The 27500-nt window shown below is 37.1% G+C and overlaps 1 protein-coding gene and 1 non-coding gene across 2 annotated transcripts; one reads left to right on the top strand and one right to left on the bottom strand.

Annotated features, from left to right (window-relative positions):
* Positions 1 to 14044: 14044 nt before the first annotated feature.
* Positions 14045 to 14884, bottom strand: LOC112163936. The gene is made up of 3 exons (XR_005799327.1): positions 14807 to 14884; positions 14638 to 14700; positions 14045 to 14159 (listed from the first exon to the last, which is right to left on the bottom strand). It is a non-coding gene; the product is annotated as an uncharacterized LOC112163936 (transcript).
* A 6684-nt stretch (positions 14885 to 21568) lies between these two features.
* Positions 21569 to 23107, top strand: LOC112167566. The gene is made up of 2 exons (XM_024304604.2): positions 21569 to 21805; positions 21979 to 23107. Exon 2 carries the CDS (start codon positions 22061 to 22063, stop codon positions 22997 to 22999), a length of 939 nt encoding a protein of 312 aa, XP_024160372.1. The 5' UTR covers positions 21569 to 21805; positions 21979 to 22060; the 3' UTR covers positions 23000 to 23107.
* Positions 23108 to 27500: the final 4393 nt, after the last annotated feature.

Genomic DNA, 27500 nt, shown 5'->3' on the forward strand with positions numbered 1-27500 from the left:
CTGATGCATACAACGTCAGTTAGGTAAGACATATCTTTATTAATCGAGAACCATTAGCCTCGATCATATTAAATTCGTTATTAATCCCAATGTCATCCCCATTTATTTGCCACAACCTTTATGTAATTTGCTAACTGGACCGAGTCACTCACATGCCCTTGATTTGTGTGATGACACTCACAGCCATTAAATTTAATTTCTGCTAATTAATCCCCATTTAATTGTTTGTTTTTCAATGCTTCGAACTATGACAATTTGTGATCAATGTCATCATTGTTCCATTTAAGATTTTACGGTATATAAAGTGTGTACGTGTTTATGCAAAGGGTCTATCAACAGTATTTGTTGTTTATGCTAAATTAATTTGTGGTTCCATTCGATCAGTTCAGCTGATTCTTAAACAGATCAACCGACTTGTTTTGGAAGTTAAGCTTGGGCTGCCATATATCTCCACAGTTTTATGATCAAGCCTCGCAACGCTAATCTTGCCAACACAAGCACTGCTTGCTTGGACAAATATATTCTCATTATAAGTAGAAAAAGTGCGAGAAACCATAGCTAGTTTGAGAAGAGATATTCTTGCTAGAAACAACAGTTTTCTATTTTGTATGGGACTTTTCACTAGAAGAGGCACCCACCTTTCCTTTGCCTTTATGACTCCCAACCATAACAGCAGCCTAGGCATCACAATCTTCTTCTTCCTCCTTTACCAATGACTTATTAGACTTTCAATGACGCAACAAACAGTTCTATTATTGGGTTAACGTTGTGTAGAAGAATTTTCGATTAACGTACGGTGAATTATTACTGGGTTTACATGGTGAATTATTTATAAATTCATTATATTAATCATGGAGGTGAGTGCGATTGATCATGCTGCGCCTAGACCGAATTGGTGCAAGGTTATATGCAAAATGAACGAAACACCATGTTTTATAAGCCATAAATGCCTGCAGATCGATCCACACCACTATAACGCAAACATAATCAGTGATCCAGACCACTGTTATATATATGCTATTAATTGCAATTGCATGCTTGATTAATTGTTGGATTTGCGCTGAGCCGCTGACTCTTATACTACTATATACTTTAATTAGTTAATTAATTAAAAAAAATTTGTTTGTATAATTTTTTATTGCCACCTACATGCATCATCATGTATCCTCTCTCATTTTCTTTGTTCTAGACTTCTAGGTCTGTTTTGTTTTAGGTAGTTTACTAAAATAGTCTCCTCCCATTGCTCCAAAATGATACACAATGGCACTCTACATGATGTATTTGGGTACATGTTTTAAGAAATTTTGGCCTAATGATGATGTTCAAAAAACCTTTAATTTTTTTTTTTTGGGGATCTTCCAAGCAAACCAATGCCCATGTTTTTTTTTTTTTTTTTTTTTTACTGTCAATTGAGGAGAGTAGTTTGTTTTGTCTCCACATGGGTTCATTTTCAATATGTGTTTATGTCCTTTGAGCAGTTTTTTTTTTTTTTTGACAAATTCTTTCTTTGATTTTTATTTAGTTATCTGAATAGAGCTAGAACCGGTTAGAGGCAATTACATAAACTTATCCACCAAATGATCTACTGTCTCATGATAGAGAAGACCACTAAATTAAAGTATGAAGATACTATTTGTTTGAGGTAAAAACCTTATCATGGATGGTGTGCAACGATCACGAGTAAGCTAATTAATTAAATTTTACTTTACACCAGAGTATAAACAAGAATAAAATCGTATAAAATTATTGAGTTTTAAGAAATTTGGTCTTTGTTTGCTATTAATTTTCTCCAAAATCTCACATTCAATTCCCATATATATTATACTTTGTGTGTCATTTAGGGTGAACACTTCCGAATCTCAATTTTTTTTTTGTTACAAAGCTCAACACAATATAGTACTTATAGCAAGAACCAGAGACATTTTGTGTGATATATATCGATTCATATAAAACTTCCTCTCGATGGAAGTGTTATAAACAATAGTATACACACACACACACACACACACTTACACTTTGCATGAGTGTACTTCTCATCACTTGCCTCTTGATGATCAGAGATGCACTTCCAATACGAAAGGTCAATGAAAATACTAAAGCAGGTACATGTGTGCTTATTTATAATGCATGCGTGGTTAGAAGGGTTTGGCGCTGACTATAAGCTATATACGTACATAGTGTATATTACTATATATGAGGTTAATTATATACACCAGTAGAGTACCGTACGTACTAGCTATTTGTTTGTTGCGTGTTATGCTTGGCAGCTTAGGGCTGTTGACGCCGACCACCTTAATTCTTATCATTCTGCATATATGCAACTCCAACACTCCATACAGAATTACAGATTGGTGCTCTCTCTCTCTCTCTCTCTCTCTCTCTACCTACTGCTTCCCCCTACAACAGGCTCAGTCAGCATGAGACACTGGCACTTTAACCCGGTGCATTTGGCGGGAGGTACTTTAGGCTAGGAAACTTTGCTCTAAAATTCATCAAACTCTCTCCAATATAATAAGGTCTCTTATCCCTTTCAAAAAAAAGAAAAAAAGTCTTATTTTGTAATAGAATTCAAATCTGTATTTTGAATTTTTGTTAATCTCCTTTCATTATTTCCAAACTCACCTAACATACAGCAAATTCTTTTTTCGGGCCAGTAGTGATGATTATTTCTCCGTGGAAAAGCCTTCAAACGTATTCTCCGGCCCATAATATAATACTATAATATGTGTTCTATAACAAACTTTTTGAGATAATTCTATAATACTTATATGTGTTCAATATGTGACAATAAATTTGTTGTTTACAAATGAGCACAAGTGAGATCAATTTCTTATTAGCTCAGTGTGAGTTTTAAAATTAACAAAATTATAAGAGCCATATGATGAGAGTTTTAATTTTGTATAAGAGTAATTCACTTAAATATTACTCTTATACAAAATTAAAACTCTCATCATATGGCTCTTATAAATAACGGGAAGCTTATACGAGTATAACATCCAGAGCTTAATTAATTCCTAATTTTATAACAAGTATAAGCTAAGATAATCTACAAGAGAGTATGATAATTAATGCTCCTCTAACATTTGTGGTGATTAGTATTTCAAATCCAAATCATCACCCTACACTAACATTATACTCTCTCTTATCTCACTTTGGCCATTTCTCTCCTAATAATATACTTTGAAGCCTTTTCAGAATATAGACACCACTCAACTTAAAAAAGGCATTTCAAGGAGATGATGATTGATATATAGGTTTCATGGCGTTTAAGTTAAATCATTTGACCTTTTGGTTACTATTAGTTTTCTCCAAAATTTTACATGCATACACTTGTACAATTATATGTAAGTATCTTCTTTTGGTTCACATTTTCTATATATATATATATATATATATATATATATATATATATCAATGTCATTAGAAAGCTAAAAGCCATGGTGTTTGTAGCGAGAATTGAGACTTTTGTCTGATATAAATTCATGCAAACCTTCCTCAGGATGGAATAGTGTGCAGATATGCTAATTTAAACGTTACAAGCTTTGTATATCAATGGGTTTGCATGTAGTAAGATTATATGATATTGTTTATCAGAATTTATCCCATGTATGAAAAGTACATGAACTCGCATTTTGATATATTCATACTCTAAATCTTCAGTTTCATCTTAAATGGACCCTCTGTTACAGAATTGTTAAGAATAAAATGTGTATTGCACGTTATCCGTCTTTAAGAGTGATATGATGAAAAACTCTTTTGATTGTTCGCAATTAACTAGTTCAATTATTATTTTTTCCATTAAATTCGAGAATAAAATAGAAATAAAATCAAAGTAAGACATGTTTTTTTTTTTTTTACATTCTTTCTAAATTTTTTTTTATTTTTTTTTATTTAAAATAGAGGATTAGGCGATATTAGCACCTCGTTAGCGGTTTTTGCGCAGAGCGCCTACCCTCCCCGTAAAGAGGAAGGGACCACTACACCTAGAAACCCACCGCCCGTTCGTCTATTTAAGTTTATTGAATAAAAAAGAAAAAAGTACAATGAGGGAGGGGGGGACATAGACCGAAACAAAAACTTGGGAGCTACTAAGGACACCCAAAAAAAAAGAACCAACAAAAACAATCATTTGGAAGCCAAAAAGCAACAAACCAGAAACCAATGACAGAGGCCAATGCATCTGCAAAGGCGACTTCAATTACTGAAGTGCATAGCAACCAAGTTGCTTTATCAACTCAATGTCTCTCCAAGTCAAGGCACTGATGATACATAATTAAATAGCCGAACAAACAGTAGCCATAGACCCCATTGACCAACTCAAATGAAGGAGGCAATAAGAGAAGAATAAGTCAAGATAAGGTACACCACCCGCAACAAAGTAGCTCCACAAACGGAGCCAAAACTAGAGCAGCAGCTTTCAAATTAAGAGAATAGCAGGGAAAGCTTCCTTTGATGCTGGCCCATAGATTGAAAACCTAGAGATAGCCACTGATCATTCAAAAACTGAAGCGATAGTTGGGAAAACCAGTTAAATCACGGGAATAGGCTGCAATTGCACAAGGAGGACACGAATCCCACCAATGAACACCCACATTATCCACACCAAAATTAGCTAAGCAATCAGCGACACTATTACCTTCCCAAAAAATATGTGAAACTTGTACATTCATAGTAGCAAGAGTAGCTCGACAATTAAACCAATTAGTAGTAAGACGCCATGGCACATTCACATTAAGTGATGAAAGAAAGTGAATCACTAAGGTAAAATCACTTTCAATCCAAATCGAATGCCAACCTTTTTGTGAGGCCAGTTGAATGGAATGAATGACTGTACGCAACTCAGCTTCCAAAAAGGTAGTGACACCAAGATTACCCGCAAAACAACCAAGAACCCGACCCAAATGTTCTCGGAAAATAAGCCAAAACCTGCCAAACCAGGAGAGCCACGAGTTGCACCATCTGTGTTGATCTTGATGAATAGAGGGAGCATGCCACATAACTTCAACAATTTTTGGTGCTTTAGAAGGTCGGCCACTAATACCAATCCGATGCAAAATACAAAGCTCAGTAACTGTATTCTTCATAGTACCGGTACTCAAAAAACTAATCTCATGGAGTTGCATGACTTGCATCCGAATAAAATGAAATAATGAACTCGGTAAAAGAATGGAATCCTGAAAACGGAGAGCATTCCAAGCATGCCAAATAGCATAAAAACCAGCTCCGATCATTCTCCACCATAACACAGATAACTGAGAGCTATAACCATGATGTACCGGATAAGAAAAGAAAGAGAAAACATCATTGAAAGTACGACGAAGCTGAAACAAATCCAAAAGACTCCTCCAAATAGTAGTTGCAAAAGAACAATGTAGGAAGAGGTGCTCTGCAGTCTCAACACTAAGATGACAGAGGGAGTAGACTGATGACAAATGGTGACCTCGACGTTGTCCAATATCATCAGTAAGCAGCTTTCCATGTAAGTATTTCCATAAAATTACCGAGTTCCTAGGACAAAAACTATAATTCCAAACAAAACGAGCCCATGGAACACGGTTAGGATGTGAGCGCTTCAGATCATATGCAAGAGCAACAGCTAGCCTACCATCCTTTGCAGATTTTCAAACCAACCTGCCCTCCATACCATCCTTACAGGGGAGAACAACCCTGACAATTTCATCCCAAATAGGTGCACAAATTAATTGCAAATTAGTGGACAAGCCCAGCTACCATTGTCAATGAACTCTGAAAGATTCTTGTGAAGTGCTTTAGCTACTGTTGTCGGAATACTCAAACGATCAATGATAGAAGAACCCAACCAATTATGGTGCCAGAAATCAAGCTTTGTATCAGAACCAATAATCCACTGCGAACCATTCCAAATATCATGAAAGAGAGGACGAAAACCGGGCCAAATGGAAGAAGGCTTATAGTAAGTGCCTGGTTGCCCCAATCTATTGAAAAAACGATGGTGTAAAAATGTTTATTGTGGAAGATAAAGAACATAGGGAACCACCCCAAAAAAAAAAAAACTCGATTTTGTAACAAAAACAGAACTTAAACTTTTTGCAAAAGATGAAGCAAATCAAAACAAAATACTCAAAACACTAAATCTTTTGCAGATCTTCAGCACATCGATAGTTTCTTATCTCCGACTATTCCCAATTTATTATGGTCATTGACGATCATGCATATGATTTAACCTTCTTTGCCAGCTGCACATGAGTTAACCTGATGGTGATCCGATCCGTGCAAAGCCGTCTACAACTCCAAACTCAGAGATCATTCCTCACAAGAACATAATGTGGCCCTGTGGCTGATATTAGACATGTTATAGTATATTGCCTCAATGAACAAGTTGAGATAGGAATTGGACCGACAATCGCAAGCAATTATTTTTATGATCCACATATGGTTTTTGATTTGATCTCTCAGTTGTGATCATCAATGTCCCAACTAATAAGGGTCCACCCGGTCCACGATAATGTGATAGATAACTGAAAGGGCACATACCTGCATAAAAACTCATCGAGATCGGCGGCCTTAACTGGGTTTCCACTACCATCTGCCAACCCAAGTTCTGAACTTCCCATACCTTTGATTAATTTCTGACCATGTTAAACCATCCCCTTTGAATGAATTTTATCGTTGGTTAAGAAACAACTTCAAAATTTTGAAGACAAAAAACAATTTGATGAGTTAGCTAGGTATAAGTTTATACAGTGGCGGAACCACTGTTCGGTCTGCAGGGATTCTGACCCCCCCTCCCCAGACTTAAGCTGATTAGCTAATTAATGAATGATTTTTATGAAATCATATATAACTTGCACAATCTTAGCATCTTAGCCAATTGGACCCCCCAGTCTTCTTATGTAGTCATAATTATATATTAAATACATAAATCTAAAACGTATGATGAACAAGAAACTCAAAAGTAAATTGTAATACAAGAGATAGAAATGTTAATTAAATCTCATAATCATGTACTTACCAAGAAATACTTTTCATTAAGTATTTACTAAAATTTAAAAGAATTAGATTAGGGGGAGATTAAATCTATATAGGAAACAAATAAAAAATGTATAAAGAATGGACGCCTCATGAACCTTAAGTGTTAAGAGGACATTAATTTTTTGTATATATCTACATTATGTATATATATGGTTTATTTTCTTAACGAGATTAATTACGCAATATACGTCGAGTGCTTAACTTTGTTTAGTGTTGGTTTTTTTTCTCCCTTCTGATTCTTGACACCCCCCCCCCCCCCAACCCACAAGTTACAAATCCAGCTGGTTCCACCCCTGAGTTTATATATTATTAATTTACTATTTTTTCATAATCTTTTCTTTGGCTCGATCGTCTTGCCAGCCTAGAAATGAGAGCTACATATGGATGTAGATTTGATCCATAATTCCAGATTTTGAGTTGAAATGATCGATGTTATGAGCTTCAAAATATCTAAATGTTACTGTATTCGGTTACTGCATTCACCATTTGTAGAAAGTTTCTGTAATGCAGCAAGGAAATGCAAAGAGTTGTAGAACTAGAACTGAAGAAAAAATGTCGTCATGAAAAAGAGTAAAGTCCGGAAGGAACCAAAATATTATTATGTCTGTTGGTTATTGAGTGTGATCTGTCTACCTTATTGGTAGATCGCTAGATCATCTTGAATGAAACATTTTTTTTGACTTTGTCAAGAGGAACCCAAAGGCTTCCTAGGCCCAAGATAAACCCCTTCGGCGCATGTGAAATGCTCCAAATGTATATTGCAGCACAGTGCTTGGTCACTTTGACAGATTCGGGGTTCGAACCTAGGTTGGGGAGCACACCCAACTAGGCAAGAACCACTAGGCCACTTGCAGTGGTTATCTTGAATGAAACATGTATGAGCTTTCAAAAATACTCTGGCTCAAATGAATGAATGAATGGTAAATGAGCTCAAGAAAAGATGACTTGAGCCATTTACCTTATTGGTCGATCCTCTTGAATGAAACATGTATGGGCTTTCAAAATGCTTTGGTTCAAATGAATGAATGGTAAATTAGCTCAAGAAAAGATGGCTGGAGTCATTTACCTTTTTGGTAAATCCTCTTGAACGAAACGTGTATGGGCTTTCAAAAGATGCACCGGCTCAAGTGAATATGTTGTAAACGAAATCAAGAAAAGATGGCTTGATCCATTTACCTTATTGGTAGATCTAGGGATGGCAATGGGGCGGGTTGGGGATGGGGATCACAATACCATCCCCATCCCCGGGGTCATTCTCTATCCCCATCCCCACCCCAATTCCCAATAAAAATATATTGGGGATTCCCCGTCTCCATCCCCACTGGGGACTAAGCTTCCAAACCCGCCCCAAATCCCCAATAAGAATTTAATAAATAAAATATTTTTTTCTCATATTGCCTTTTTTAAAATCAAAATGTACAACAAATAAATTTAAAACATGATTAAATTCATAAATCATAATTTAGTGAGTACAAAAGCCAAAACACCGTTAAAGTAAAGTAGTAAATGTATATATTTATCATTTATATTATAAAAAATAAATTAAAATATAATATATTGGGGCGGGTTTGGGGATGGGGATCACAATACCATCCCCGCTCCATCCCCAATCTTAGATAGTGGGGATTGGGGATCCCCATCTCCATTCCCCATTTGTCTCCGAATTCTCCCCCCATTAGGGGCGGGTATCCAATGGAGCTCCGCCCCGCTGAAGATTTTTGTCATCCCTAGGTAGATCCTCTTGAACGAAACTCGCATGAGCTTTCAAAAAGAAAAGATGCATGATGGGTTGAGCCATTTACCTTGTTGGTAGATCCTCTTGAATGAAACATGCATGAACTTCTAAAAAGATGCATGGACTCAAGTGAAAGAATGATAAATGAGCTCAAGAAAATATGGTTTGCTAAACTATATGACCTGACTAATAGTTTATGACGCTGGAATTGATTCTGCCCGTGCGATTCAATGTGTGAGATCTCACGTGAAGGGGTGTCTTGAAGAATGAAATAATCTAGATATTAAAAAATGACAAAATAAATTACAAAATATAAGTGACCGGCATATTTGCTACCAAGCAGTAAGACTTAATTGTTAGAGGATTTTCACATTTAGTGATATAGATAATTAAGTTGAGAACAATATCAGTATTGTGCTACTTAATAAGGGGTCACATTCACCATGCATGTTTCTCGTTCTATTGTTAAAAAAACATATATGATCGTAAAATATTTGTCTATATCTCTGGCTAATCGGAGACCTTAGGGTTAGAGGAGTAAAGAAAGTTGAGAACTAATTCCTGAGTTATTCTTTAACCAAATATTATATTATCTCAAACTCAACCGATACGTGTATGCAAAAATTCACTAGATATATGAATCATTTATCATAAGCCGAATAGTTTTAGCTTGACTTGTAAAATCTCTTGTTATCCATCATATATTAATCTTTTTTGGTCGAATGACACAGCAATCTAGCTGGTCTGTGGTTTATGGAACCATTTCTCTTATTATACATGCAAACAAAAATGAAAAGAAAACCGGTCGAGAAAAGAGGTAATTTCTTTTTACGTAAGAAATATATATATTATATATACTTTAGATCCTGTCACATCTCTAAGATTTTTTGTTCTAAATGGACACATCTGAGACATTTGGTTCAAAGAATATATATTGCCTCCCATCGCACTCCAAAAAACAAACCCAAAAGAAAAATAAGGAAAGTGCCATCTGTTAGTTATTTTACATCTGGTGGCATAACAAAGCTTTACAGAAGCTTCAGTATCACCAGGTAAAGCCAGCTCTGCATGTTTCGTGGCTGACGAGTATGTTCTTTGGCTCTGTCCTCTAATCACGCTAGGTATTACGTGGATGACCCCTTCGGTGAAGACTGAAGACGGTGATCGATGCCTTTACTATCCCTATTATTTAATCTGCTTCATGAATCATAAGAGACTACATAGGGATAGTACAATCTTAGAAGGATTATATCTTCTAATCAATCACCATTAATTAAGAAAACAAAACATGCAGAAAGGGGCACAAGAATATGGCCTTGGACGACAAACTTCTGTCACTTCCATAAGTACTCGATTTCTTTTTACATTACTAGGGAACAAAGGATTAGTTGGGAATCTGAAATTAAATTTATCAACGAAAGTCTTTTATATATAATAATTATTCATTTTCAGACGATTCGTGGTATTTCATCGAAACACCACCATTATTTTGAAAGGAGACGTAGGCATTTTTTGTTTTTCTTAAATTTTTTAATTTTTTTTTTATCGAGTTCACACAGTTACTCAAAAGTTTTCTAGGTCCACAGACTAATCAGTATTGGGAGATGATGTCAGAACGCTTCAACCCCCCTGGCCACCAAGAATAGATTGATATTTAACTTCAATGTACGTCGGTGGGATTTGAATACGGGTGTGGAGGTTCCACATCTGAAGGTCTTACCTACTCGACCACATGTAGTGGTAAGGTGATAAACAAAGTAATAATACAGATTTTTTGGGGCTAAATACTGGTTACTACCATGTGGTTTGGGTCCAAAATTAATTCAATCTCCTAATTTTTAATTTCATCAAAAACACCCACTACCTAATGACGAAGTCATGAGTTCGAGTCACAATGGGGGTAGGAGTGAAATCTTTTGATCCTCTTAAAAAAAAAAAAAATCAAAAACACCAATGCACTATGATTTCTCATCTAATATATCATTCTGTCATGCGTCCATGAAATGGAGCAGTTAAATTTATGATGTGGCATGACAACTCAACTCTAGTGGGGCCTACATAATTAGAAAAATCTCCAAATTAACCCTACCTCTCTTTTAACCCAAATTTCATCCAATTTGGGGACTTTCCCTTTCATGTGAGCCTCACCGGAGTTGAGTTGACATGCCACATCAGCAATTTAATAGTTCTATTTCACGGACACATGACAGAATGATCTATTGGATGAGAAATCATAGTGCATAGGTGTTTTTTGATGAAATTAAAAATTAATGGGCTAAATTGATTTTGGACCCAAACCACACGGTAATAACCAGTATTTAACTTTTTTTTTTTTTTTTGATAAAAGAAAGATATTTCAACTAATCCAAAGGCCAGAATGACACATACAATAAGTTCCATCCTATGTAGGCCTGGGCTCGGGTCAGGCCGGGCCTGAAATTTGGATAGACCGAGACCGAGCCCGAAACAATCGGTTCGGGCCGGTTCAGGCTTTTTCAAAATCTAACCGACCCCAAAGGGGCCGGTTCTGTCTTCGGGCTTTTCGGGCCCAAATCCAGTTTCTCAGCTTTATGCAAAATACACACAAAATTGAGTGAGAGGCAGTGTTTGAACCTCCGACCTCCTACACGAAAGCCTTGCTCCCAACCACTGGAACATGAGACGCTCTCAATATAATTTGTGCAAAGTTTATATTTATTTGATCCTAGGCGGGAGAAATGAAACAAAACAAAACATAGAAGTCCAGAACCCTCTTTCACTTTCTGCTCTCTCTCTTTTCTAGCCGTCTTCGTCTTCTTCTTCTTTGTTTTTTTTTTTCCTTTTTTTCTTCCTCCCCAATCCCCATTAATCCATTATGCAGTTCTCTCTTTACCATATCTTCTTCTTCTTCTTCTTCCTCCCCAAACCCCATATGCAGTTCTCTATTTACCATATCTTCTTCTTCTTCTTCTTCTTCTTCTTCTTCTTCTTCTTCTTCGGCGACTTCAATCTACTCCACTCCGAGCTTCAAGCTCAGGAGGCTATCAAGAAAAGTTGGGGCGACATGGGAGAGAAGAGGCACTACTACAGAATTTGAATCAAATGACAGCTAAAAACTGTCGTCTGATAAGGAGGCTGACTGGCGTCTATCTAGGTGACGTCTGATGAAGGCACATTTAGAGAACTGTCATGTGAAGAACTCGGCATCTATGTCAACAGGCTCTTGACAGCATGTCGACAGGCTCTCGACAGCATTAACTGTTGTGTGAAGTTTACTCAGACAACGGGTAACTTGAGCATCTGGTGTATGACTGTGATTAAGAAGTCATTTTTTTCTTATAACTGTTGTGTGACTTTTATTCACACAACTATTTTTTTTAAACATCCATGATCTATTTTGAATTCGGATGACAGTTTTTATTTGGCGGTCGTTATGAATATTGTTTTATGCTTTGAGACGATACATTGAGATTTTATCGTTGTGCCATAACATGTTGCACAATGCTTTTCACTTATTCTTGTTGTCTTCGTTACAAAATATATACTAATCAAATTCATTCAAATCCCATCATATATAAAATGAATTCAGTAAATTGATATCAAACATGGAGTATCTCCCAAAATATTCATAAATTTGTACATTTGTCTTCTTCTGATGCTATGTAAGCTCATGTAAATGGTGTTCTTCCTACCAATACTTCTTCAGCACCTAGGAAGAGTTCTTCAAAACCCACTTCACTAGGAATAGCAAACCCTGTACCAGCACGTTCTTATCACTCTAAACAAGCCTAGCCATGTCAAATATGCATCCACTGAACCTTTTCATCAACAAACTGCAAAACCATAGTTTAAGTAAAATTCTACTAAAGATTTCTATTATATGCAAGACTTTTTCATTCGGAAGCCAGAAACCATAACACAAGCATGATGAATTATGCAACGTTGTTGGTAATACACCCCATGTATATGTCAATGCCATAGTCCAGATATAGGCATAATTATATAAGAGTAGAAACAAACAGAGAAGCAGAAATACTTCTTGTTTAAGTCGATAAAGCAATAAGCACAAAAGAAACCAAGAGAATAGAACAATAAGATCATATACATGTTTCAAGAAGAGAGTTGCACTAATAGCACCACCTTGACGACCACCAGTTTTGACCATATCAGCTACTCCTGATTTCATTGATTCCCAATAACTCCTCCATTGGCAGTCTCCAAATTTTATCCCCACTTATCTCTGAAGCTGCAAATACGAGCTTATTGTATACTGAACATAGTATCAATGAAAAAGGGCAAGCCAGCTATTTCTACATTGAACTGAAGTTTGACTACTATTCTATTTTAGCAACAAAAGTTAGCAACAAGAAAAACCATTCATATATATAATCAAAAATGCCTATTTGTAACAAGACTTGAAAAAAGAATCTTGCTTTTTAAGTGAGAGAATTACCCATGATTTCTAATACCGTATCAAGATCTAGTGAATTCAAGTTAGCAATAAGGAGAATTCTACAAGCAGCTATACCCTAAAAGTCCACACCTTTTCCCTCGGGGTCAAAACTACAACCTAGAAACTAATATACACACCAATCCAATTAGAAAAGTATCATAAGCAGTAGTATTTATGATGGCCTTTGTCTCTCAGTTAGGGTCAATGACATAGTGTAAAAACTTACGATTTGCTCTACATAACAAACAATATAGCAGCTAATTATCGTGGAAAAATTTAAGACTCGCAAACATAATATATTAGCTTAAAGAACGAAACACAAAGTAAGGTCTAGATTAGGCCACTGAACTGTACATACATTGTCCTCTTCTTAGTGTGGAAGACAATGTGGAACAGGGGTTTCACGCTACTCGCTCTTTCTTAATAAGTCATAATGCTAGTTCGACTTTCTCAACCGTAAGTCGCAATTATTTGAAGAATTTCATCATCTAGTCAAATATGATAAAGAAATGAAGACCAGATTCTTGTTGACGTCACCTTGAATTTGTCATTTGTCATCTCATAAAGCTTACTCTCAAAATTCTAGAAATTCTTCCACTCTCAAATCAATATGTCCTGGACCCTGTTAAGACCAATATGACATACTTGGTATAAATAAGCAATTAAGGAAATAATGAATTCATAATGTAAAAGCATGCCATATACCTTCATTGCGGATTGTATAATAAACTGTAGTCCTCGGATACCACAATCATTCCTACATCAAGAGAAAACAAAGCTAAATAAAAGAAGAAGGAAAAAAAAGAAAAAAAAGCAGATGGCATGAACTTGGATTAGTAATTTGAATGTGTCAAACCTCTGTAAAAGAGCAGTTATGTAACCAAGTTGCTCAACTGATCTAAGCTGGTGGAAGGCTGGTTGCTTTGCAATAAGAACAAACAGCCGAAGTTTCACATTCAGCATTAAATCATCTCGATGAACCTACACATGTAAAACACATATATCATAACCTATCAAAATAATTGTGTGGTAGATTGGTGTTTTATCTATTTTAATAGGAACAATGAGTAATCCATAATGGCAAGACAGGTTACAGAACTGCTATGTTTTGTGAAGAAGACTTGCTGCCCCTTCAAGAACCACCATAGTTTTACTCAATAAAGAAGATTCATGCAGTAAACAATGAAGTGAGGATAACCTCTGTTGTCAGAATAAAAGCCTGAAAGTCCAATTGTTGTAACCTTCACACATACTACTCGAAGAAACATACCTTATTTTAATCAAATCAACATCCCACTAATGAGTTATCATTCACCAAGAGAAGAAAATAAACACCATAATCAATTGTAGAAGAGAAATCCCACCACAATTGCAGAAGAAATCCTACCACTAATGATTTACAAACAACCAGTGCACTACTCAATGGAAACAATTAAATCGGTATAGAATAGAACAATACCACTATTTCTGGAATTAGGAAGAGACAAAGGTTGAAATCGAGAGCAGGCATTGCCATCAGTGCCTACACATTAACATATAGAAAACTTCAAACAAATTTCTTATTCCTCCACTTAATTAATAACAATCTAAATCAAAAGTTGAAAGCTTTTCAAGATTGAAATGCAAACCTTGACCAGAATACAAGCAACAATTTGAGTGCCAATATGCTTTGGCTCAAATGACACCCAAAAATTACAAGAACAAACCATCACAACAAAGCACAGAATCCAAACAGAAACTAGTCAAAACCAGAAACTCTATTCCTAAACCCTAAATCACCTGGTAGAGACGAAGATGGCAGAGATTCGCATTGAGACTGTAGGTTTGTGACGAAACCTAAACATCGAAAATAGAATTCACTTAATTAAATCAATTAAAACCGATTAATCAATTAATCAAATCAAATAGAAACAAAACCTACTAGATGACGTAGCCTCAAATGGATCACTACTGTGGTCTCCTCCGCCTGTTTTGAAATTTGGGTCAACCTAAAACAAACAAAGTGAATATCAATTGAAGGACCTAGACCGAATCGACAGAGAGGATCAGCAGTATATATAAATCATAACCTTGGACTAGAGATTGGGCTCCCAGACCTGATGACAACCACTTGGATTATGGTCGGTGATGGCCTTGAGGGGCTCGTACCGGAGATGATAGGGGAGAACATCTTCTTCTGTGACGCCTTCCGCTTCAACATTTCTTGAGATTGAAAATTGAAACTCTAGAAAACTGGGGATTTCGAATTCAGCAGAGCGTGATGGGGATCTGGAAGGGACATCAGAGGACGACTCGTTTTGGATTTAGGGCATCAAGCCGTTAAGCTGTCAAACTCTGGGGATATTGCTGCAATCCACATAGACCAAGCAGAGATGAGGGTCTTTTTCTTTCTTGACCCGCGAGCTGGTAGAAGTGAACGAGTGAGAGGGAAAGAGAGTGCTTCAGTTTCGCTAAAAGAGTATCGAGAAAATTGGGGTTGTTGGCTTCTGGAGGTTTGAGGAAGAGAGACTGGTTTTGGTTTTAAGGTGAGGCGCAAGCGAAGATTGATTTTGGCTGTAAGTTTTTGGTCGAGAGAGTGAGGAGTGAGGCGTTGTCGAGAGTGAGGAGTGAGGATTTTGGTTTTGGGTCGATTTGTTTTGTTATTTTTTTTTTTGCTTTAAGTCAGTGTTCTAAAACTCGGCCGCCCAGGCCTCCTAGGAGGCGCCTAGGCGTTGGGCGGTGGCTCTCTGACTCGAGGAATGCCAACTTGGTACTATTGGGCGGGCAAATGTTCGGTGGCCGCCTAGGAGGGTCTAGGCGGATTTTAGGCGGGCCTGGACGGGTCTAGGCGGATCTGGGCAGATCGGATTTAGAAACTGAAAATTTTTCAGGATCAATCAATGAAGGGGCAAATATAACCACCAGTTAGGTCGCTCAAAACCACAATAATTCTAAGATGTACAAACACAAAGAGCAAGAGAGAGATGAAAACCCAATTGCAAACCTGAATTGAATCAATCAATCAATCCCTAATTCCAAGTTCAACCTCGAGCTCATCGTCGTCTTCAAACAACTTGAGAAGCCTGTCGTGCTGCTCCTCTCTCTTCTTCCTCTGCCATATCCTGAACAGAAACACACCGAACCCAACCATCGCCACCACGCCCAGCAACACAATAACTACCTTCAGCGCTATCGAAGAACCACCGGCTTCGTCGCTTCTGTCGTCCTTTGCCCGAACTGAATCAAAAACAACGGGATTGTGAGAAGGAGGAGGAGGAGGAGGAATTGCATGCATCGGTTGCCAATTCCGGATCCATTCATGGTCTTCAGACCTAGCGAAGTTAAGAAGGAATGGAGAGTTTTAGGGAAGTGGAAAGTGGGTTTGTTTGCTTAAGGGAAATTTTTTTGTTCTTTATTTGTCTTTCCAGTATTCTCTCTCTGACAGAGAATAAATAAGAATTAAGAAATCAATTAATCTTTCCAATGGCATCCTTTCCAATGTTCCCCCCTTCTTATTAATTCATTTATTATCTTAGAATAGTCAGACATTGGAATCTGAAAATAAAATATATTATTATAGAGTATCTTATTATTCTTCTTTATTATTTATAATAAGTCCATATATATTTTGAGTCTATATATACTCTTATTAATATTTTTATGCTATAAAATAAATTATAAATTAAAAAATATATAAACCACCTAGGCGTCTAGGCGCTAGTCCCTTGGTCACCGCCCGACTAGCGCCTAGCGATTTTTCGAACCTTACTTTAAGTGTAGGGTTTCAAGTCCGGCCATATCAATTTGGACAAGCCCTACAAGGACTCACACAACATAAATTAAAAACAATGTGGTCTCAATGCATGAGTTTTAAATTTGGGATTTGTCTCGTGTTAACTTGACTTCCCCATTTGGGGAGTTGGAGAAAAATGGTGGTGGGAAATCTCCCTCCTTTTTGTCAAACTATTTGATCAGACCACAGTTATATTATTTCTCATCGTCTGATCAATACATGTTGGAGAAAATTTTGAGTTTCATATGGGGTATGGCACGACTAACACGGTGGGAAACTTGCCACTCAATTTTTTTTAGCGTCACACAACAGTTTTTATCTTAAACGTCTTCTGAACTAATTTCTAAGTCCTTATCACATAATAGCTCTTATAAAAACGACATCTAAAAAAAAAATTCAATCACACGATAGAAAATTGCATATTGTCGTCTGATTCAATTTCTGTAGTAGTGAGGAGTGAGGATGAGATTGGTGATCCTAAGCTTAAGGAGTTTTTGCAGGTGAAGGAGTTTCTTAGCTCCACTGGTTCCCAAGATAAGATTACGCAAAGCAACAACTTTCTCTGTGTTCCCATGTCCTATGCTCAAATTTTAGTACTTTGTTTCATATAGGTTTTGGGTTTCTCTGAAATTCTGCTTTCCAATGATTTAATCCATTTCCATGTTCTTTTCAATTCACATGGTTTATGGGTGTTTACTGAAATTCTACTTCTTCATTTATGGAGACTGGTTGCTTCAGGAGCCACGACACATTTGAGTATGGAGGAGGAGCTCGTTTGGGAGGAGAGTTTCGAGAGGCTGAGATGGAGGAGAAATCGGTTCGGGTCGGTCTTTCGGTCCCAGAAAATATCAAGCCCGACACCGACCCTATAAACTGTAATTCGGGTTGGACTTTGCACCGAACCGATATTTTCCAACACAAAAGCGAACCGAATCGGGCTTTTTTGCTCGGTTCGGGTCGGGTTCTCGAGTCCAGGGATAAGTTTCTAAATCAATTACAAAATAAGAAAGGGATAAGTTGTATGTGGATAAAAAAAAACATAAACATATTTAGAAAATAGAAAATTATTAGGGCTTGATTGGGCGGGCTTAAAAGGCCTGGACTTCATTTGCAGGACCCATACCTTACCCTATTTGAGAAAAGGCCGGGTTGACCTGCCCTAACGCAAGAGACAGGTTGGGCGGGCTTGAAATGGACTTAGGGCCCAAGGGCCAAATGATAACCCCTACCTCCAAGTGCCTCCACCAAACCTAATGATTTATTAGTGAATTTACAGGTAAATTCAAGAATCTAATCATCTATACCTTCTTTGGTTGCATGAACATGCCTCTCTTGTCCTCAAACAATCACCCATCAAAGGCACTTTCAGCTTCTTTAGAGAAACATTAGGTGATGTTGCTCTTTCCCGCTTTCCCAACTGGTGCTTGACAACTAGTACAAGAGCCATTGACTTTTCCGAACATGCTTCAGACCTGGCCTCTAAATCCCTTACTACAATAGCTCGGTTTCCTTTCTAGGCACCAGGCCTTGCTGCAAATTGGTAAACATAGGCCTAGCTACAAAGGGTACCACCGGTGCTATGAACTTAAAGATTGCGCTACCCAATACAAAACGTCCGTCAACAAAACCAAAAGAAGGTGAAGCAGCCACCCGGTTGAGACCACCGCAAGCGGTGCTTCAATAGCACACGTTCCAGTAGCATGGAAAACTAGCCAACAAGTACGACAACAATCCATCAGATTCTTAAAGAAAAAGGAGATTTATTCCTCAATACCCAGAGCCAAGTTTAGCACTTTCTTCAGAAAAATAGGTTTGGTGATTTCATGGGAAACGTAAACCCTAACTTCACCTTTGTTATTGAACAATTTGTTATCCATTTCCATTAGATTGACTTATGGTGACGTGTTAGTCTCCTGTGACAATTATACCAGATCTTAGCAACTTTCATTATAGCAGAGAATCCGGATCCATAATATTAACCACTGTCCATTCGTATCTTACCACTTGGAAAAATGTTAGTTTTTCTACCACATTACGTTTTTTGAAAGGAAAATTCATTGAAACTTTTAACAATTACAATCGTTTAGAATGACATCTCACATAATCTTGGGAGTAGACACAAGCCACAAATGGATTGAAGCTAGAGCTAAGATAGAAAACACCAGTAAGTTGTCCAATTACAATAAGAGACTGCTCTAAAACACTTATAGAGAAACTAACAAAAACTGAAGGGAAATCTTCAGCCTCCTCAAAATAATTACCAACAATAGAAAGATTGTCACGACCTTGAGATTTGTAGATCAACCCATCAGAATCTGCAATCTCGGCATGTAAGAAATTAGCAGACCAATCAACTCTAGATTCGTCCCAGCCTACAATACATTGCTCACCAAGGCACGCAATTGTGTGGTACTCACAATGTGATTACACTAAGGGGGGTGTATTGTATTGGGATTTGTGTAGACTTTTTTTAAATGACAGACTTTTTGAAAAGTCCACAGACTCTTTAAAAAGTTGATAGACTGTTACGGATTTCTTAAAACCATTGATTTTAGCAACAGACTTTTATTGATTCATGAAAATCTATATACTTTATTATGAATGACTTCTACAGATTTCCTAGGATGTACAAAATATAAAAAAAAAAAAAAAACAAATGCAGCCCAAACACAAAACAAAATAATAACTTGTTGTCTCTTCAATGCTCCAGTATCTTCTAATAGAAATTGACTCAAATAAATGATTGTTAGTCTGTCTAGCGAGTTTGTTCTCATTCCTAATCTCCCAACAACATAAATATACAATATAGATCACTTGATGTTTATGGTTAATTATTCTCATCAATTTTGTTTTCGCCGATTAACATATATTGTGGCAATATTGATCAATGTCTTGATCTATAATCAATCAATTGAAATTCAATTGTTCAACCTTTTTTTGAACCATAATATAAATTCAAATTAATGAGAATAATTAATTAATAAGATAAAATTTAGTATGGTTCAAGGTCTTTAGGTTAGACCACAATATTCGAGTTTTAGGGTTTCATAAATCATTTTTATTGCTATTAGGGTTCGAAGTATCACAATTGAAAACAAAAAAACAAAAATCACATTCAATAACTACAATGAACATGTTGGGTATCAAAAAAAGTTGATATCATAAAAAATTAGAGAAAAGACAAAAAATTAAGAAAGAGAGATGATGAATGACAAACTTCTTCGTGCGTAGAGAGAATAACTTTGATAGACCTTTTTTTTTTTTTGAAAAGGAAACTTTGATAGACTTTTTGAAATCTTTGGTCTGAAGGCTGGAAAATTATTGGAGTTTGTTATGTATAGTTAACACTACAAAGTCCATGATTATCCATGATTTTCTAATTCCATAAGTATGAATGATATTTTGAATACCTCTGTACTTTTATTCATTTTTAAAAGTCCTAATTGAATACCCCTAGATTTTGGTGGAATTCATGAAGTCTTTAAAAATCCTAATTGAATACCTCAAGACTTTCATGGATTGTTAAAAGTCTATATTGAATACACCCAGATTTTTAAATTCCATAGATTTCTTTAAAACTTTCACTAATTCCATATACAATACACCCCCCTAAGACTCGTGATAGAAAGTAGAGAGAATCAATCTACCCAAAAAGAAAATCAGCACGTCCAATATAGTAACCACTATAAAATTGAGCACAAGTAAAACACCACCAGGGTCCCATATCCATAATTCCCCACTTTCTGATTTGGACACCCCAACATTGGGCACCCAGCACAGCTGACCAGCTCCGGCAGCGTTTTGACCACAGGCAAGCAAGTCGCCGCCGCCATCAAGAGCATCGTCGCCATCAGAATCCACGCCGTCATCCCAAAACACCACTTGCAAACCGCTCGCCCGAACCTACACTCGTTACTCGCCATCCAGGTCACTTCGGCCTCCCCACAAAACCACCGATCCGGCTTGTAATACACCACATGAACCTCGCCGCCCTCGCCTTGGGCTCGACGCCGTAACCAATCTCAAGGATCAGCGCTATGCACTCGGTGTCAAAACACCATTACTCGCCTCTAACGGCGCTGCTAAAACGTGGTTAGGGAGAAACCCTGCAGAGCATTTTATTCATCTTCCCATTAGACCTACCACATTACGTTTAGTGGAGTACGATTGTGACATTAAAAAAATATTAGTTATACATTCTCTTCAATTGCAGGATAAACGGATTAATGGAGAACCTCTAAACACCCTCTCAATTTGCATTTTCTTTTTACTCAAGTTATAAGCGAATTTTGGTTTTACTTTGTTCTAATTTTAGAGTAAAAATAGTTATATTTTTATTAGTAAAATAATAATATATGAAGCTTAAAGATTACATCTCAAAAATTGAAGATTACACACTCTTTTTGAGATGCGATAAAATGAGAAATCACCTAGATAATTTTTACATTAACGACCACACGTAATTTAATCAGTCTACATTAAGAAACAAAATCACATTCAAAGATAACACACAGTCAGAACTTTTTTCTTCTTATTCTTTTACCTCCTTTTAAATCATTAAATGGCACACACACTTTTGCAAACCCATGTGAGTCGCTTTCTAACCATTAAACCCACGCACATACTCCAATCATGTAAAAATTCAAGTACCCTTCTTCCTTCTAGCTCTCTATCAAAAACCAAAATAGAAAAAAAAATCAAAAGCCTCTTTATGCTCCACTGATGCGTAACCAATTTCATTTGACTTCTGCTCCAGAATTATGCAAAGTTTATAAGCAAAGTTTTTAGTTTTCATTGGCTCTTCTTAAGTTGTGGCTCTAGCCATTCTGGGTGGTTGAACTCTTGGACTTTAAAGGTAAGTCTTTCTTTGCGCCGAATTTTCACCAAGTCCCTGATTTTCCTCGTAGCGTGCGTGTCAGGCAACTGGCACTAGGATTTTTATAGTGTGAAATTCACAAAACTTTATGATTTTTCTTATTTGTAGCAATATAAATTGGATTACCTTTTCTTGTGGCCTTTGGTTTACAGTGACAAGTGAGAGAATCTATAGCTATGAGGCTATGGTCAGTCCAAGGTTAGTTGTTGTGGGGATGCAAAATTTCAGGGCAAGATGACATCTTTGAGTGGATTAGGGATTGGATTGAGCTTGGTATTTGGGTGCCTCCTCTTGGCTCTTGTGGCAGAGCTTTACTACTTGCTATGGTGGAAGAAAAGAATCACAAACAGAGAGATTGAAGATGAGAATTACAGCACCCAGCCAAAGGTACCCTTTCAATTTAGTTGCTTTAAGAAACCCAATTGTCTGCAAACTACAAACAACAACACCACTTCTGAGGATAATGTGAGAAACCCAGATACCAATTCTAGTGACCCAGATTTGGAACTGGGTTCCAGCAAAGACTCGTTGTTGAAGGCCAATTATGGAGAAGACACCGTGGAATCAGAGCTCATGAGACTGCACAATCTGGCTGGCCCGCCAAGGTTTCTCTTCCCCATAAAAGAGGAAGAAAAGGAGGATTTGGAATCTGAAGATGCAAAATCTAGAAGAGGGTCCAGAACAAGGAGTTTGAGTGATCTGATTTTGGCTGTGGATAACCCATTTCTCACTACTCCTTTGCCTTCTCCACCATTAAAGTCTTCACCTTTGAACCCTCTGGACTCTTACAAGCACCATGGATTCAACCCTCTCTTTGAATCCTCAACAGAGGCTGAGATGAACAGGCTGAGATCTTCACCACCTCCAAAGTTCAAGTTTTTAAGGGATGCAGAGGAGAAGTTGCTGAAGAGATTGATGGAAGAAGCAGAGAAAAGGGCATCTAGAAATTCGGGGCCTGCTCAAAATCAAGACTTTGGGGTAAAAGCTCCATCTATTTCGACAATGGGGACAGAAGAAAGAGATGGGTCTTTTATAAGACTCATTGTTGGTAAGAACAAGGAGAGTCAGAGAGAGCTTCATAGTGGTAATCTGCCACAGCTTCCTTCAAGCTCTTCCAAGGTACTCCCACTGGCTTCATCTCCTCTAGGCCCTTGTGAATTGAATCTCCATTAATTTACTCAGAGGTCTTTGTCAATTCTATTCATCAGTTAATTAGTTTTTTAAGACTGTTGATTCTGTGTTAATCTCAGAAAGGTTGAAAGGTTTTTGATTTCTTCTTAATTTTGTTGTTACTATTTTTACTTCAGCTGTTAAGGTAGGGTAACCATGAATCATCTGAAACAGTTTTTTTTTTTGCTGGAGCTTCATTAAGAATTCCAGACAGAACTGACATAATTCTGCTGAGCGAATTACGGTGTTTGTTAGTTCAAGTGGGAAACTTGTGGGGTAATCAATTTTGTCCATTTTTCCATGTCTTGGGGTTTGTTAAATCATCATTCATTATCATGAGGGTACCTTCATTCCTTTAAAGAGATAGTGCTTCATCACTTTTTGATTCTTCCTTAGGTTCTTTATACAATAGAAGTATAAAGTTACAAATTCGAACATAGGTACAATGATCAGATTGTATCATGTTTGGCAGAAAAAGGGTCCTGAAATTCTTTTATATAAGTGGCCAAGCACTCGGAGGTCAATGTATGCTTGATCATGTTCGCTAGGTTGTTTTTTACAGTCAAGTTTCATTCGATGCCAATTTGGTCAAAAGTGAATAGTGTCTGCTAATGACTTTAGCACAATATGGCGCACAGCTATCTGCAATTTGAATCGGTCCGAAAGGAAAATTAGGTAGTGGAACACATGTGCCCGCCCACACACTCAGAGAAGTAGCTTAGTTTTATAGATCGATTCAAAAAAATTCCTTTTTATGGACAATGCATGCTTCATTTGCTTGCATTCTTGTTTATGCCTAGGCCTCTTCAAGGCATTTTATGAAGCATCTTGCCCACAACTTCAAGAAGACTAGCAAAATACACAAACTACTTGGCTGTTTAATGGATTAACTTGTTAGCATAATGTTGAGTGAAAACGCTTGTCATCTAAATTCTGTCACTGTCCCATAAGGTCTCAGTAGGGTGGATTCATAATACCCAGTCACGTGAGCAACATGTGATGGATTGGTGTAGATGCAAGAAGGGAAGTAGAGTACGTATCAACTGAAGTGAAGAAGTAGTTCACATGATTAAATCTTGAAATTAGAGGATTTGATGCTTAAAAGGGCAGGTACCCATTTATGATTTGCCTTTTAGAGGAAAACTTAGCAATCAACAAAAAGAAACTGAGAAAGCGCAAAACCAACTCCCAGTTCCCTAAACAAGAAGTAAGGTCATTGTTATCACAAGACTTTGCCTAAAAGGTTGGCCCCAGCCTCAAGCATATATCAATTCTCCAGTCTTAAAGAGACGAACATGCAGAAGCATCTGGTTCCATTAATATGGAGCTCTGAGTTAGCAAAAATCCATGTGGCAGGTTTAGTCTCGTTGGGGTAGTTTACAGCTTGAAAAAACCCTAAACATAGTTCCATGCATGTGGGTGGCCTCAGTGGTCCTAAAACCATAAAACTTGCTGTCAATTTATGTGGCCCATTTTCATTTAAACCCTTGGGTAGGCCCACTTCAATTTCTTGTTTTCTTTCAGGTCATTTTCAATTTCTTCAAATTTGGATTTTGAAATTTATCAAAGAAGAGCACCAACCTTGATATTTATATAACTTTTGAACTTGGCCAGAATTTATAGGCCTATCTGAGAACGTGGCTATCAAGGTCTCTCATGGTTAGAGAAACAAACAATTGAGAGTGATTCCCTGAATATTATAGAAGCTTTTTGGTTACATATGCGTTAAAAGAATTAGGGTACGTGGTCTTTGTAGTTTTGCTCTTGACGTGAAACACCAGCAATCACAAGAATGAAGGAAACTACCAAGTTGCTATTATCAGGTCCAGGAAGTAAGTTGTTGTGGAGTAACTAAGGGTGGATTTTTCTTTGTCTGTTTCTTTCATGAGTACAAATATGAATTTGATTGCCTTACCATCTCTGGCAGTTTGCAAGGGAAACAAGAAGCTAACATTTTTAAATGCTAGGGTGGACCTGGCTTGGTGCAAGTCGAGATTAGATATGAAATTTCCCACATCCGACAGAGGGAGAAGCCACTAATTTCCACGATATATAAATGTAGTCCAATTTAAACAATATTGAAGTTTTGAGATAAAATCTTACGCTTGATAAGTTGGTTGGCTTTGTACACTGTTAGTTTAATTAGCTCATACCATTGAGCTAATGTTAGATGAGGCTCCGGGATTTATTTAGGATGTCCTATTTGAATATTTATGTAACTTATCTATGAGCGCTCGAGGTATTGGTATTATGTCTCCCTCGATGAGACAAATTTATAATAATAATAATAATAACATGGACGTGGGAATGAGCATCCCAGCTTGACTGAGTTCCAAACCCTTAATTTATTCAGAAAAAAAAAAAATCGTTGGTTTTGCCAAACTTGATAGTGGATTAATAAGTATTGTAGTTGATTGTCCAACATTTCAATAAAGTGATATCCATTATCCAATCCAGTGGTTTGGTTGTAATGTATAAATAAATACATAATGGAGTTGCATATGAGTAATGGCGGGTCCTAACTTTCTTCGTGGGGGAAGATTGACACTAATTTTTTTTGCTTTTTAGGTTTTCTGGTCTTTATTTCTTGGAAGCAATATATAGAACACATTGGCTTAGTCTCTTTGACGCAATTAATAGACCAACTTACCTTATTGTCTGCTCCTACCTCTCAACAAGCTCTCCCTAATTCTCCATTTGGCATTTTCACAAACGTTCTATCAAAAGAGCAAACTATATGGAGTAGCTAAAAGCTTTACTAGTTGAACTTATGCGTCACTCTATAAACCTTCAATTTATACGAGATCATGAAGAAATCTAGCCCCTTATTAAATAAGAAATTGTAGATTTTTTTTTTTTTTTGGCTAAAAGATCGTGGATAGGAGAGGAAAAAGTCTCCCTATCGCACAATTTTATTAATCAAAGAAGAAGAGTGAAGGAGGAGGATCAAAACCAAAATCTCCTAGAAAAAAAAAAACAAACAACAGACTAACTAATATGAAATTGAGGTAGATTTTCTAGTTTTAATTACATATGCAAATAATTGATTTCTTACGAGAACAATTTGGATCAAATAATTGCTTAGGACATTATTGAGCATTATTATTGGCTAGGAGCCATGAGACGCCATCTTAGATAAAGAAATTTGTCCAATTTGCGATTATCTTTGTTTCGAGAAACATGTTAGAATTAGCTGGTTTCTTGTTTGGTGCAAATTATAGTGGAGTGCTGTTTGAACTTTGAACTTTTGGATTAGAAAGGGTCCATTCACCAACTTAGATTCTTTCTGCTATGCACTGGTCCATTCAACTGGATTGAGTTTTTGAATTAGGAATAGAAAATGAAAATCAGTCCTACCACTAGGAGTATAATATAGGTAGATTTTTGTGCGCTCTCATCACAAAAAGGGGTAAAATTCTCCCCAAACTAACAAGATTAGTAAATTAACACAGTTAGCAGTTGATTATTAACAAGAACGGAGATCATGAGTTACGTTAGAATATTTATACTAATTCAACTAGTGCTAGCCTCACACCTCTTTTGCCCCTAGATGCTAATCGATTTTGAGGAAGTTTTGCATGAATTAATTCATACACGTACGCTGGTTGTCTTGGTTCTTGTTATAAGAATGAACTATAATTAGAAAAGTATTAGAAAAATATAAGAAATTAGAGCGGTTGGAAGTAAAATGAAGGAATCTATCTGCTGTTTGCAGTAAAACTCCATAGCACCCAATTAGCATTCACCCGAACTTGAGAGGTTCTAAAGTACACACAAAATTCCATAACACTAAAAGTTTAAAGTTTGGACATAAACATAGTACAACAAGCTCCAAGACAAGTTCTCACTGTAAATGCTATGTTGTGTCTCGTTTGGCCACATCGAGTGCAGCGCGTTGGGTCTCCTGGCGACAAGTGCGCGCTCATGAATGTGTGGTGTTTTTATAATGTGGGTGGTCCGAGGGAAAGAATGCGGATATGCACGTTTAGGCGTCGAAGGGTTGACGGTTGACCTGTGTGGATGTGCAAAAGGTTGCCCCTGCGGTGCGGACTCTCAATACCCGGGCGCCTAGGTGAAAACGAACGAGCATTAGTGGCATGCCCGAGTTCTTTGCACTAACAGCAGTATTGGTTGCTTGCCTTTTCTGGACCTCCCCTCAAATACTAGAAATTAAGAACATAATAAATCATTGATGATAATCCAATAATAAAAAAAAAAATACACACAAATCATAATAATACAGAACGTGAAACTCTTAACTTCTAGAAAGCAAAGAAGAGTGGTACAGGCGAGACGGTGGTGATGTTGCCGGTGGTAAGAAGATACGGGTGGTACAGGCGAGACGGTGGCGTGGCGTCTCCTGCAGGCTCGATTGTCGGCTTGGGCACGGTGATATTTGGGCCTGGGCTTTGGCTCTGGGCCCGATTTGGGCTAGAGTTATGGGTTGGGTTCACATTGACAGGACCCGACCCAGGAATCACCCCAATTACCTGGATACAAGCCT

Source organism: Rosa chinensis, chromosome 5, assembly GCF_002994745.2.
Source record: "Rosa chinensis cultivar Old Blush chromosome 5, RchiOBHm-V2, whole genome shotgun sequence".
Lineage (NCBI taxonomy): Eukaryota > Viridiplantae > Streptophyta > Magnoliopsida > Rosales > Rosaceae > Rosa > Rosa chinensis.

What these genes read in the sequence shown, in the direction of transcription:
- LOC112167566 (XM_024304604.2), top strand. Translation starts at nt 22,061, where the DNA reads ATGACATCTTTGAGTGGATTAGGGATTGGATTGAGCTTGGTATTTGGG.